Source organism: Neopsephotus bourkii, unplaced genomic scaffold, assembly GCF_033783945.1.
Source record: "Neopsephotus bourkii isolate Nb327-2 ecotype Australia unplaced genomic scaffold, CSIRO-AGI_Nbou_v1 NB_1161, whole genome shotgun sequence".
Classification (NCBI taxonomy): domain Eukaryota; kingdom Metazoa; phylum Chordata; class Aves; order Psittaciformes; family Psittacidae; genus Neopsephotus; species Neopsephotus bourkii.
The window spans coordinates 306,550-321,101 of record NW_026901647.1 but is presented as its reverse complement, the minus strand read 5'-3'; the positions used below and the strand labels follow the sequence as shown (position 1 = coordinate 321,101).

The window sequence follows — 14,552 nt, the reverse complement described above, 5'->3', positions numbered from 1 at the left end:
ACTGATAAAAGACCAAGAGTATATTTTGTTACAGTGACAATGACACAGTTATCTGAAAATCAGTTATTCCATTCTGGTTTATGCTTTATCAAAAGCAATTTCCAAAAAAAGTTCTGATTTCAAAGCTCCTTTATATGCTACAATAAACATATTCTGATGAACTCAAACTCATTCCAGCACAACACAATTGGTTTTGATAGACATAGTACTAATATCTGATTTCAAAGCTTAGATTATGGTGTTCATCTTTTTTTTTTTATTTCAGTGTCACATATTTTCATATTTAGAATGAGAGATACATTTCAATTAGATTGCTTCTGTAGTGCATCCAGTAAGATACAATACACGTTCAAAAAATTAGTTCTAAATTATGAAAATATATCAAAATTCTAATGTTTAAATGTTTACAGACTGTATTAATAGAGATCAAGCATAATCGTGCTTGTAAGGTAATTAACAACTAACAGATTTAAGAGTGAAAACCACTGTTTAATTAGCAATTGGGATTTGTTAGACTGAAGTTTTCTGTTTTTTAAATTCTGAGAAGAACTAGTTTTACTCATTTAAAAATGAAAAGTTTGGTTAAGAAGAGCCCTAGGAAAAATACAAAGTAAAACTCCAAATAACATGTGCCTAGAGCTGGGCCCATTCATCTGTATTTGGACACTGAAGTAAACTGAATTTCTAGTGAGCTCCACACACTCAGTTCTCAATGGTTTAATGAGAATTGTCCTGTCCTCAGCATTTCTGAAAATCAGGTCACTTGTGTGGAAGAATGAAGGTGTAGGTATCTAACTTCAGGCAATTGCATTTGAAAATATATGTTCACCTTATTTTGATATCTCCCTAGTTCCAATTAAGGTATTACAAGTAAAATTCTGATACTAGTGAAGTTAGTAAAAAAATACCTTACAGACTTTCACAGGTTGAAAATTTTACTCAAGACAATACAAGAAAAGCAGAATCAAATTTTTTTTTTAAGATGTCATCACTTGAAACTCTTTTAATTCTTGATGCTTTTGTAATTATGAAGAAAGAACTGGTATCAGACATCTATGATCTTTTTTACAGTTCACAAATGAAATAAAATACGAAATTCATATATGTTGTTTAAAGTTTACTTGACCATTGAGATAACACACAATTTTTCTCTAAGGATCAATCCTTTCTAAAACTTCCAATGACAGTCTTCCTGCCGTACAACATTTCAATTATAAAACTGAGAGTGTAACATCTGTGAGTTTATTATATTGCATTTCACCTCACCTCACCACAAGAGTATTTATTCACAGTGGAAAACCAGCATTCAAAATGAAATATTTTTAACATAAGATATGAGATTTTACAACATTAAATATCAAGTAAAACCCTCTCCTGATTTTAATTTGATGAATATTGAGTACAAAAATAAAAAATTAAAACCTGCAGGGACATAAACCTGGGAAAACTAACAGTACATTTGCAGTTCTGCTTTCAGGATAATGGAACTGTAACTCTCTTTAACGGGAATGCATCATCAGACCCATAAGCTAGACACAAAACAAAAGAAAATAATAACTTGAGAAACAGTATCTTTTGGAATTGCCCTAAGCCCAGCATAGGTTATTGGGAAGTTTTGGTGTGTATGGGTCTGCTATGGCGATTATAGGAACAACTCTACAGTGGTTTAGCAGATGACCTGCTCCTGCACCATTGCCATTGCTGTTACAACTTAATTTGATCTATTCTTTATTTGCACCAATGTAAATAAGAGCAGAAATCCTTTTTTTGCTGCACCTGCTGAGATTTGAATCACAGTATTGACATCTCATCAGTGGTAAATCACTACTGTTTATTAATGTCAGGCAGATCGGACATGCTACTTAGTGACAGATAAACAGCTGTACCATTAGGGATGCAGAAAATACCGTATCTAGGTTTTTAAGACCTGCTGTGAATTAAGAAAATGATCAACTGTTGCCAAAGATAAAATCTCTGTCAATATGAATGGGGAAAACCTGCCACAGTGAAGCTTATCTCTCTGCAGAAAAACACTGAAGGACAGTGATTTATAGAAGGGCAGATGCAGTGTAAGAAGAAAGATTATTATTCATGCTTTTTTTTCTGTGCACTTGGATCATGCTTTATCCAAGATAATTTACTGCAGGTAAACAGATCACAGTTATAACAAAAACATGAAATAACTACTAATGGCATCAATAGATTTGCATGCTAAAAATGATCTTTCAAGCCTAATTATACTGTAAGCTAGAATGTACCACCCTTACTAAATAAATGATGGTAAAGCTTTACAAAATTGCTTAGCTAAATTCCCTCGGTCCATTTCCCAAGAGAGATGCATGTGGCCTAGGTGTGTTAAGACGTGAGTCAGTGATGCATGCTTTTGAAATGGCTAGGCTAGAATAAGACAAACTACTGACCATGTTCACAATTTTCAGCCAAATTTCTAAATCCCTTTCACCAGCAGACTTAATAACATGCAGGCCCTAATGTAACATCCACTGCAGAGTCGCAAGTAAAGGTAAGAGAAATTTTGCTGCTTATTTTACAAATGCTGGGTTATGAAAGATATGATATAGTTATACTAACCTAATAACTGATATGAAAAGATACTTCATATTCATTGGAGAAACAGACAAGACTGATGCAAATGACAGTGATTAGAAAATGGTGTCAGGTTATAACAATTAGTATCATCTCCACAATGCTGACTGCTTGGGTAGCTTAAATTCCTTATGGCACTAATGTACAATGATGATTGTTAGTACCTAGACTTACTCTAAACATATCTTTACTATGAATTTGATGTTGTGTTTGCTTTCACAATGCTTTTAGCAGCTACACATAGCAAAATGTGTTCTGGGAACATTTGCACCATACCATACACAGGAGAAGACATGCGCTTATCAAAATCAGATAGAAAACACTGATCTGATGAAACTGGAATAACCAATTTTGTTCAAGTTAGATCATCCAGTATCTGAAGGCAGGCTATAAGGATGCTGGAGACGGAGTCTTCATTAGGGATTGCAGTGATAGGACAAGGGGTAATGGGTTAAAACTTAAACAGGGGAAGTTTAGATTGGATATAAGAAGGAAATTCTTTACTGTGAGGGTGGTGAGGCACTGGAATGGGCTGCCCAAGGAAGCTGTGAATGCTCCATCCCTGGCAGTGTTCAAGGCCATATTTGGCAGAACCTTGGGTGACATGGTTTAGTGTGAGGTGTCCCTGCCCATGGCAGGGGGATTGGAACTTGATGATCTTAAGGTCCTTTCCAATCCTAACTATTTTATGATTCTACAAAAAAAGAGAAAATATTGCAAATCAAAGATGCAAAGTCATACGGACATAATCATCTCTGACTTTCCGTCTTCAAACCAGGAATGGGTTTAGCCAAACAAATACAAAACATGTTTTGACAATCTTACAACTACGTGGAACAGACTCAGCACTGCTAGTGCAGACACTAGCAGGTTATTTAAAATAACTGCAAAGATACACACTGATGATTCAACCCCATCTGACCTCCTACACCCTATTTTTGATTTTCATTGCTTTCCTGATGTTTCATAAGACTACTCGTGTGGCAAGGAGCACTTTTGTGATTTTGAAAATTACCGTAACTGATAAATCTAACACTATAAACTGAATTATACACAATAATTTTCATAGAAATAAAATGGAATGAGCAACAGTGTCATATAATGTACTGGAAAGCATGCAGAATTCTACCTGTATTTTTTTCAAAGCGAACATTAAAGTAGCACTACCTTATAGGACTGGAGGATACATCAGGGTCATGGGCAGTCACCTGACCAATCACAGAGTTAATAGCTGCATTTTCATGCACTTCCAGTAGGTAAGTAGGTGATGAAAAGACTGGTGGCTCATCAGCATCCTCTACTACAATTTTTACCGTTGCTGTATCCTTGAATGGTCCTCCACTGATGAAGCGAGGATCAATGTGAATGTTGGTTGCTTCTACCTTCAGCGTATAGGATTTTTTTGTCTCAAAGTCCAGTGGCTGTTAAGAATGACAAAGACAAATGTTTTTTACTAATGGCCACAGAGAAAGAACAAGTGAATATAATGCTGATGGATGAAAGTTATGTGCATTCAAGCACATTCAGTGAGTTTTAATGTAATCACTTCCCACTCCCAGAAATCCAACCTGTAAATTTTCTAGGCATATATTGATGTCTGTTTATTAACCAGCCTCAGAGAAAACAAGACTGGTTTCTTGCTTTTCACAAAATTGTACCAAAATATTCTCTTTTATAAATTATGCTATTACAATTACATATCAGATAAATAATACAAATTTGTTGGTGATGATGTAACTTGCATACTAATCATGCAGTCAATCAGTGCTTTATTATTTGGAGACAAGAAAAAAAAATATACTAGCTACACAAAGGATAAATATTTTATTACTTCCAGACCAATGCAAGAAATGCAGAGAACTAGCATTTACTATTTGTTGGACAAGTGAGGTATTATGTGGAAAAATGTGAATTTGATCATAGTAGAAAATACTTCAACATCACTGCATGTCAGGTTTGTTGCACATATATTGCACACTTCTGTTTATGGGGTAAATTAGGTAGACATCTCTCTGGAATTTCTTAAGACTATACCAATTTCTATTTCTTTTGTTTCAGTTTGCGGGTGTTTTGGTTTGCTTGTGGTTTGTTTGTGTTTTTTTCCCATAAAAAGAACCATGAATCCAATTACTTTACACTAACAATATACCTGCCATGTCACCGTTGTTTTTACTATTTTGCAGTTCTGTGTTAAAACATAAAAGATGAAAACACAATGGGTTTAAAGGAATGAAATACCAAATAAAAACCAAATCTGTGATACTTTCGAATATTAGGATTTCTCATTATAGGAGATTCAAGTTTGTGTCTTGAAGCACATCAGTATATTCACTATGTAATTCTCTTGTGTCTCACAGTGATTCAAAATTCAAAGATGCAAATTGCCAAGCATTGGAAAGGTATTAAGATTTGCATTACAATGTCCCAGGGATAAAAAGAAAAGGACATAGAAACTCTGAATCTGCAATGCAAATACCAGCAAGAGCACAAATAGGAAACTTTAGGAAGTCTGTCAAAGCCTTCAATATATGTACTTTCAAATTTTATTGATTTTTTTTCAGGTATGAATCAAGTTCTAATGGGATTTGCTCTTTCTCACAAATGCTAGTAAACATGAGAAAACCTTGCTTCTTTAGCAGTTCTTAAATTAGTAAGCTTTTCCAATAATGAACGGTGATATATAAATCAGCATATTCACAATTTGCCAATCATAGCTCCTGTATCATTTTTTAATTACCTTTCATATATTTTACAGAAATGACAGCACCCCAATACAATTAGTCATGCTTAATCAGAACAATATATTGAGAATTTACTCTGCATTGTCTAAACCCCATGAATTTTTGCTGAAGAAAATCTGTTGTTCAACAGTACCCTCCATACATCATCTACTGTAGTAGAACCAAAATTATTACTGCTGTCAAAATGAATATATGAAACAACATTATGCTAGAGACTCAGTTATGAAATGAAGCTGAGGGAACTGGGGCAAAAGGCTAATTGCCTTAGTTTACAAAGAGGCCACAGAATTCAATAAATAACAGTAAAGAAGATCAGGAATGTATATCATAATTTTCTCTTTAGGAAAACAGAGCTAATTTTAGATAAATATACATCACTTTATTATACATCTACAGCACTGGCCTACTCAGTGAAAAACATAAAATGCAAAGTTTAGACAGGCACTCCTCCTGACCTCTTTAATGACAGGTACAAGTTGAATATTAATTATCTGTACTCATTAATTTTATTTTTTTTTTTTTACTGGAATGTCATGTTTTGATGTTCTGGGGTTGTGTTTTTTTATTTCTTTTTTTGTTGTTTTGCTTGTTGGTTTTTGTCTCTCTTTTTCATTTTATTTTTTTTTTTAAGAAACAAAGATTCATTTCAAATGCTCTATGCTACATATTTGAAACCTTCTATGCCAGTGCTATAAGTTATATTCATACCCTTTCTTGGAACAGAGCATGAGAATCGGCTCTCCCCCAGAAAACAATGAAAATTTAAATCTATAAATCTTTTATTGACTTTACTAGCCAAGTTTTGTTCTACATATGCTGTCTCCCCCGATATTTCTGTATATAATGGCGTGCTACTTCTGTTCTGTACAGGCAAACACCTATCACCGTGCATACATCAAAACTGTACAAACATAAAATAGGTAACAGAGCTGTAGCCTTCTCTAGAGCCCAAATTTGGCACTTCTCATATGAAACAGTATCGATTTCCTTGATAAGGTTCACTGGAATCACCATTCATCAAGAAAAGAGAATTCAACAGGAGAAAAGGTGGAAGACTAAGCTGCTCACACATAAGGCAATTCAAATAAAATGCTGACTTATTTTTGTCTCTGAAAAGTATTTGACCAAGCTATTCAGCAAATCAAATCATAGAGAAAAGATATTTGATTAACACTCAGCCAAGATTTTATGGAATTTTACATCACCAACAAAGTAGATATTAATCTACTCTTCCCCTATGGAACTAAGGTAGCAAAACCTGCATAATTTGACCACCTGGAAGCCCAGGTAAGATTAATGAATTCTGAGCACTGAAAATACTCCTATGGATGTATCACAGTATCACAGTAGGTTAGAGATTGGAAGGGACCTCAAAAGATCATCTAGTCCAATCCCCCTGCCGGAGCAGGAACACCTAGATAAGGTTACACAGGAACGTGTCCAGGCGGGTCTTGAATGTCTCCAAAGAAGGAGATTCCACAACCTCCCTGGGCAGCCTGTTCCAGTGTTCCGTCACCCCAGTCTCCCCAGTTGTCACCTAAATGGCAATTTTGAAGGACATGGATAATGCACCCCTTTTTTATCGCTTCACTGGCTTGACACTTGACTTAAAAGAATCCTTGAAAATCCAGCCTCTTATCACAGAATAAAGTCTGGCTGGGTATTTGTACAATAAACATTTTTTTTATACAAAGATGCCATTTACCTTTCTCACTCTAATAATGCCGTCCTGAGTTTGGGCATCTGTAGTAATTTCAAATACATCCATTCCATCTCCTTCAATAATATCATAGGATGATTTAGCATTGTCTCCAATATCCAGGTCATTCGCTTTCACCCTTCCTACTGGTTCACCAACAGCAACATCTTCCATTACTGAGAAGTGATACAGACCTTACAAATAAGAGAAAAAGAATAAATATTACACTTGATTCCAGTATCTCTTCCATGCTATTCATTTGTTTATATTTTCCTGATGCATCTTGAGATGCACAACTGATACAAACCACATATACGCAAGTTATTTACTGAAAGCAGCAAAATGTGTTCCTTATATGTGTACTCTATGTGAATGTTCTTTTTATGACGGTAGTATCCTTCTTTGCACGGATACATAGTGTTGGAAAAGATAAATATTAAACTACTTTCAACACTAAAAGTATGCAATGTTCTCTACTACAGACACTTTTTCAGTAGAAGTTATGGTTTTATGTACAGACATAGTTAGAATACAACTATGAAACTTCGTTTTTTGCTCTGTGGAAAATCATATACTTTAAAGATGTCTTGTATAATCTCAGTTCTTCAAAATCTTTTTGTCCCTTTTAATTTGGTTTGGTCTGGTCTGCTTAACTTATTCCACCTCCCTTTTGTGGTAAGAAACTAACTAAGAAACATTCAAAGAAAATCCGAATATTTGATTTAAAGGAGACAATAACTTTTCATAGCAACCATCATTGTGTTTACTATTTGGTTGTAGGGTTAGAACAAAACCTACTAGAAACTGCTAATCAAATTGTCAGCATTTTTCTTTGTATTTAGACTTGCTACAAACCTTATGATCTAAGAAGTGTCAAAAAATATTTAGAACTTGTAATACATTATTTTAGGTAAGCATATTATAAAAGAAAAACTTATTTTTTTTTTTACCTCTTGCTATTTCACACAGTTAATATCTGATTTAACCAACTACAGCACTATTTAGTAGCTAAAATAGTCAAAAGAAATTCAGGGGCAGCAGATGACACCATTAAAATAGGTTTTGACAAAGGGTTCTGGACTTGTTCTTTTCTGTCCTCACAGTTCTAAGACAATGTGCAGTTTTTACTGTTATGCTCAACTTGTAGCTTTCTAAAAATAAAATTTTCTGGAGTTGTTTCTTCAACTGTTTGTAGCCTGACTGCAGTAGTAACAGTTGAAAATCAGAAGTAAACTGTGAGGAATTCACGGATACATATATTAGCTGTACATACAGTTTCTCCCCAAGTGATTTGAGTTTTCCTTTAATGTCTCTAGGCTATATTATTAGAGATTATTTGGAGATCATCAAAATTCCTCAAGAATATTCATAATGGCCCACAAGCAATGACCAGCCAAATCAATCAACTGCTTCAGGAGACTACATTATGTGTTCGTAATTTCTATTGCTGTTCATATTTTGTGGGTTGAATCTCCAGACACAGATGATTGCACATTTGATATTTTTCTCTCAGATTTACTGAGATATTTCACAAAATATTGCAAAGAAAATCTATTATGATGCAGCCCACTCCTTTACACAAATTGCTCTCAAGAATTACAAACTGTCCTGTCAAGAAGTCACAGTGCAGAGCTGACCAAAAATCTACATTAAAAATCTTTGAAAACCCCTGGTTTTCACAGCAGCGCAGAGTTCTTCTCAGTACATGCCTATGGTAAACTGCCAGGTTAAAACTTCCGTGACTTATAAAATGCCTCTAAATTTATTTCAAAGAGATCACAGAAGTAGAGAAAGTTCATCTTTTTCATTTCTAAAACCCAGGAGGCTAACACTCTTTGAAATCAAACCATAAATATACATTTCTGTCCTGCCTGGAAACAATCAAGCGATAAAACACACTGCTTTCTGAGTTCATTACAATTTATTGTGAAAGCAGCATGTACTACATCTTATGAATTTCTATTTTATTCTGGTTAGGCTTTATTGTAAGTTTGATCCTTTTTTATTTTCCTTTCCAGGCAAATGCAACCCATGCTTCAACAGTGTAAAAAAATGTTCAAGACTTGATCAGCTCTTGTGTAAGGCCAGAGTCATGACTAATCTGTAATGCTAGTAGCATGCTATGAATACTTTTAAATGACACAATTTGTATTAACATCCAGCTACAGTATTTACTGTGGCTCATCCTCATTAAATGCAATATATACGTAATAATAAAAAGTTACACTACATGCAGTTGTTTGGTGTTTTTTTTTCTAATGAAGTCTCCTAATGGGCAGTTGTTAACAGGGTGGTTGTTCATAGATGGTAGCACAAATTCTTCACTGGGAGGTACCAGCTATAACAACTTCAAAGACAGCAACTCACTCTTTGTTGAAGGAAAACTGATCTACATTTTCCATAGGGAAAATATATTTCAGGGATCTGTGATGCAGTCTTCCTCCTGTTACCCAATGTGTCACTGTACCCAGATTACAAGAGAACAGACATGAATAAACTGCACAGGGAAAGTACAGTTTCCTCTCTGTATGCATTCACTTCTGTGCTTCCTGCTGAGACCTCCAGCAAATGTACCAATTAGAACCAGTTATGTTCCTGATTTTTGGATCAGCTTTTTTCATATTGGCAGGCAAAGGCTTTTTGAGACAGAAAAGTGCTGATACAAATATAAAAGTCAGGTAAGCTGGAAGAAGTAGATCTATAATCACTGAGTTAGAGATACAGTACATTGCAAGTATAAAAGAAATGTCCCTCTGCATTCTGGTGATATGGTTCAGCCAGGAGTCTCATCTATGAATATTTACATTATTAGGGAAATTGACATCGTATGTTGGAAAACACTATGACACAAGTGCAAGTAATGCAATGTGATCTGAAGTAAAAATTTATGCACTTATTTTATAAGAGAGAATCTTTTATTGTGCAAACATGATTATCTGCTAAAAACCTCTCAGATGAGGTAATAAAAATACCTTTGTCAAACAAGCTTTTTCCTCTGCCTATTTATATTTTTCCTCTCTTTTTATCTGCATGTACATTTTCAAGACTATAGGAGAGTATTTATCACATGCTGATTACGGGAACAAACCTATTTTACTCTTTGTGTCTTCAGAAAAGGGCAATAGTGGGCTTCGGGTCATACATATGCAGGAAAGAATTAATTTTACGTTTTGTGCATATGTCCCTTCTTAGCAAAACATGCTTCTAATAAAGTAAAAATGGTAAAAAGTCTAGATATGAATATTGTCCAGCCCCCAAACAGACTCTTAATACCTTACATCTTCAGTTTTTCAGAACCTGGATAAGAAGATAAGTTTCTAATAGTGCATTATACTGCACCTATTGCAAATAAAATTGATCCAGTCATTATGCTCTTCCCTCTTCTTTTTCCTTTTTGCCTTCATCCTTGAAATAGGCTGCAGCCTATTTCTTGTAGAGAATCTCAGCAGCATGCCAAATCATTTTAACCTAGCTCAGCAAGATATACATTGGAACCACAGTAGTAAATATGGATTTTGAATTAAAGATCATCAATTATCTGCACTCAGACTTATTTTCTTTGTTTTCTTCACTATTACCTAATTAGTCAAACATTTATTTCTTTTTTTTAATCAGTTTTATATGTCTTTTACTGGAGGTTTCACTTGTTTGCATGAAATGGAAACATATATAACAGCAACCAAAACTAGCACTTAGAAATAACTGTACTGAAAGCAAATAAATAAATGAAAAAAAGACCCCCAAGTGCTTGTGTGTGGAAGAGGGGTAACAAGGAAGACAAAGAGCTCTGTGCACTGATCCCTCTTTCCTAAGCTCTTAATAAGGCAGAGGACTATTAATCTTTCTCTAGTAGCAGCTACATGTTTTAAAATTACATTATAAAGCCAGGCAATATGATGATAAAACGAAGAGCTTGATAAAAAAAAAAAACAAAACACAAACCCTGAAACACTGTATTATTTTCTTATGTAGAGCACATACAAATAATGGCACTTACTTTGTGCAAACTTTGGAGGATTGTCATTGACATCAGTGAGTGTAATTGTCACTGTTGTAGTTCCAGACAGTCCACCCATATGTCCTCCCATGTCCTTTGCTTGGATGACTACAAAGTATTCTTCTTTGGCTTCTCTGTCCATGTTGGGTAGAGCTGTTTTAATGATAGCTAAAATAATGAGGGGAAAAAAATATCAGGTACAAACTACATTCAGTTTTGCAGATATTTTTTATGGATGTATGTAAATATTGGTATAAAAATTGAACTATGAAGGGTCCAGTTAAGTTACTTCTTAGTAGTACCAAGGATTAAGAAAAAAATAAGATTTTCAAAAAAGTATATTACAGGTCACCTACCTTGATTTAATTAAAGTGCAATGAAATTGAGGTCTGATTCAGAGAATCAGACTAACTCAAACCCCGAGTTAATTATACATGTGATACATATTAATGTTTGTTGTTTTTTTTTTTTCTTGCTAAACGTTTTGGTTTCTGTCCTACCTACCATAGAAATCCATTGCTTCCCCACAGAATTTACAAACCGAAGAAAACCACACAGCAAACATACTCTGTAAATATAGTTAACCGTTTCTGTCAGATTGTTTCAAATATTTTAAACCCCAAACCATTATTAAATCAGCTTTTCAATATAATGCAGGCTACAGTTGCTCCTTTAAGTCCTAAATCAAGCACCTGAACTTCTACTGGAGAATGACAGCATGTCTTCCAGTGTGTCTTTCAGCACAGTCACCAGTATTGCAAAATCCTGCAGTCACTTTACTGTCCCTGCTCCAGGGGGGTCACATTTTTGGACAACAATCTCAGTAAGCTGCTACCACCTACTTTATTAGGTTAGGAGTTTTTAAAACTAGAGAAGTAGAAAGATCTGTAGTGTATCAAAATACAAAATGTCATTAGGCTAGCAGGAAGGTATCTGAAAGGGACAGCCCAATTAAATAGGGAGCCAGATCCACTGCAAACTCCTGGAGGTTTCACAAACATCTAACAGAAGAAATAATAAACTACTTTTTTCTTTTCAAAACTTCTTCACCTGTAACATGGTATTATAGTCACAATATTCAATATAGGAAGTTCAGTATTAATTGCTTAGTGGTAAATCTAGAAGTATTCATCGCAGTCTAGTAATGTCCACCATAATAAAAATATAATAAGCAACTGAAGAAGTCCCACTAAGCCTAGGAGTAACATCTCTAAATGCTAAACTGAAATACAGCATTATTTTTTTAATCCTGTTTCTGAATTATGTTTTTTTAAAAAAAAAGAAAAAAGTCATTTGTCTGCAAAAAGAGAGCACACAGTTCAAGTTACTGAATTATCTTAGTGGTTAAGTGAAGTGTAAGAGTGCCCGAGAGGAATCAAATCCACCATTGCAGTGGTTCCTTTAGACCATAGTACTTGAGAGTTCTTATGAGGCATAAAGAAGAGTGTTCTCTTTTCATGTGCCTGAACTCACAGAGCTGAAGGACATGGTTAATGGGCAGACATTGACAGTAACTTGCTGAGTCTTTGCAACCCACTGAAAAAAATAAGTTAGGGATTCTATACTGTACTGTGTATTTGTTAAGATTTTATGTTGAACAGAGTGGCCAAGTTCACACCCTGGATCATAGATTCTTGTTACTGGGCCTGATCTTACATTTCATTACCTTTCACATGGCTGTTTTGGGTTGTTTGGGTTGTTTTGTTTTTTTTTTTAACCCTATTCTTTGTTGAAGTATTGGCAGGAATTTTTAGATATCAATCAATACTTACTGTGAGTCTGCTGGGTTTGGTTTCTCTGTTGCGACTAGCATATCGGCAGAGACTTCAGATGGCATTTTTTTCTTTTACATGGCATAGTTTCTACTAAATAAGCTTCCTAGAAATGGCACTCTGGCTGAAATGCTGAGATTATCTATTCATGTATATATGGCGAATAAATAAATGTTCCTGGTCCTTATCACTAAACAGAGATGCATTTTAGTAAATTATAGAATCTAATTATCTTTAATATTGTAATATGAAGAATCTGATCAGATCTCTTCTTGGCTGAGTACAGGACCAAGCCAAGAGCAAGGGAGGTAAGAGTAAGGCATTCAAATAAATGCAATGTGCTTGCTACATAAACCACTACACATAACACAGTAACAGTCTTGTAACCTACATTTTTGTAAATGATTTCCATGTAATATTTTGGGTTGCTTTCTTTTTTTATAAATATAATTCTGAATAAAAATGAAACCTTTATTTTATGCCTGGGACTGCCAAGCCAGAGCAATCTCTTGTTCGCGAAGAACTTGACGTATAATCTGTAGTTTTGCATTCCAACATGGGGTAAGTGGTATTAGGAAAAGCAAGGCTAACTGCAAGGCAGATACAGGTGAGCTGGAAGCAGAGAGTGGAAACGTGGAAGGCAGGAGCAGTGACCAAGGAGCCACACTGCAAAGTGGCAAGTCGGGGTTCCATTCATATCCAGGGACAATGATGGGGCTGTGGCCAAGCTCAGTCACAGTCTGACAATCATCCAGTCACAAGGCAGATATGAGGCCAGGGAAGGAAACCCAGCAGAGGGTCTGGATCTGGATCACAATCCAGATATGAGCCTGGGTGCAGATGTAGCACAGCCAGGGGCCAGAAGTAGAACCTCAGCCTAAAAGCAGCTCCCAAGCAAACGGACGGGCAGCCCCTGCATGAAGCTGTCTTCACGACAGTTTATGAAGCAACCTTGAAACACAACGTTCATGTGATTTAACTACTCTATACTGTCTATAGGAGGGGACGTAAGTTATTTTGCAGAACATTGAAAAGCGTGTTTCTGTTAATTATCTTTTTTTTATGAAAACAGGGGAACACTAAAACCCAAAAGGTAATAATAAACATTTATCAGATGTGATAGGTGCAAAATACGTTCAGTGAAGGGGTAGGGCTATTCCCTCTACAGCAGCTTTGGTAAGGTGAGTAAATAATATTTATTTCTAAAAGCATTTGACAGTTGTGACTGCTTTGGACTGACTGGTTTACTATTTAGGAATAATAATAATCCATTCTGTGAATAATTCTGTGAATAACATAGATAAGATGACACATAAAAAGGATGCCAATGCAAATTTAGGGTATCAGAATTTGGCCCACAATTTTTTTCACTACCAGAGCTGATCCAGCGACCAATTAAACTGTATTTCAATGAGCTTTGTACTAAGTTTACCATAACTTTTTTCCCAATATTATTTTTAGGCAGAGTTTCGCTTGTTTGCTTTATTTATTTTTCTAATCTAATTTACATAGTTAACTCTAGCCTACAGTTGACTTGAATAAGATGCCACATTTTGTATTCTGCATTTTTTTTCTGAGACGAATTATTTCAATGAAGTGATGATTTTTCCTAGACATGTATTTTAATTTGTTTCTTAGCCCTTGTCTATGGTTTGAAAGATATGAAGAAGATTAGATACCTTTAGAAGTGCCTAAATCAGAATTACAGTTTCTGCCTTTTAAGACATGAGAAATTGGGA

The 14,552-nt window shown here is 35.0% G+C and overlaps 1 protein-coding gene across 2 annotated transcripts in view; it reads right to left on the bottom strand.

The window, feature by feature from the left end:
• LOC133217869 (cadherin-8) overlaps positions 1–14,552 on the bottom strand; it is a 148,950-nt gene that overhangs the window by 51,148 nt on the left and 83,250 nt on the right. For both annotated transcript variants that reach the window (XR_009726988.1, XM_061363671.1), the window contains exons 5-7: positions 11,042–11,209; positions 7,051–7,238; positions 3,772–4,025 (exon numbers count right to left, since the gene is read on the bottom strand). Coding sequence is in view for 1 of the 2 variants with exons in the window: in XM_061363671.1 (XP_061219655.1) it covers positions 3,772–4,025; positions 7,051–7,238; positions 11,042–11,209 (610 nt within the window). In the remaining variant the exon portion in view is untranslated. The remainder of the gene's footprint in view (positions 1–3,771; positions 4,026–7,050; positions 7,239–11,041; positions 11,210–14,552) is intronic.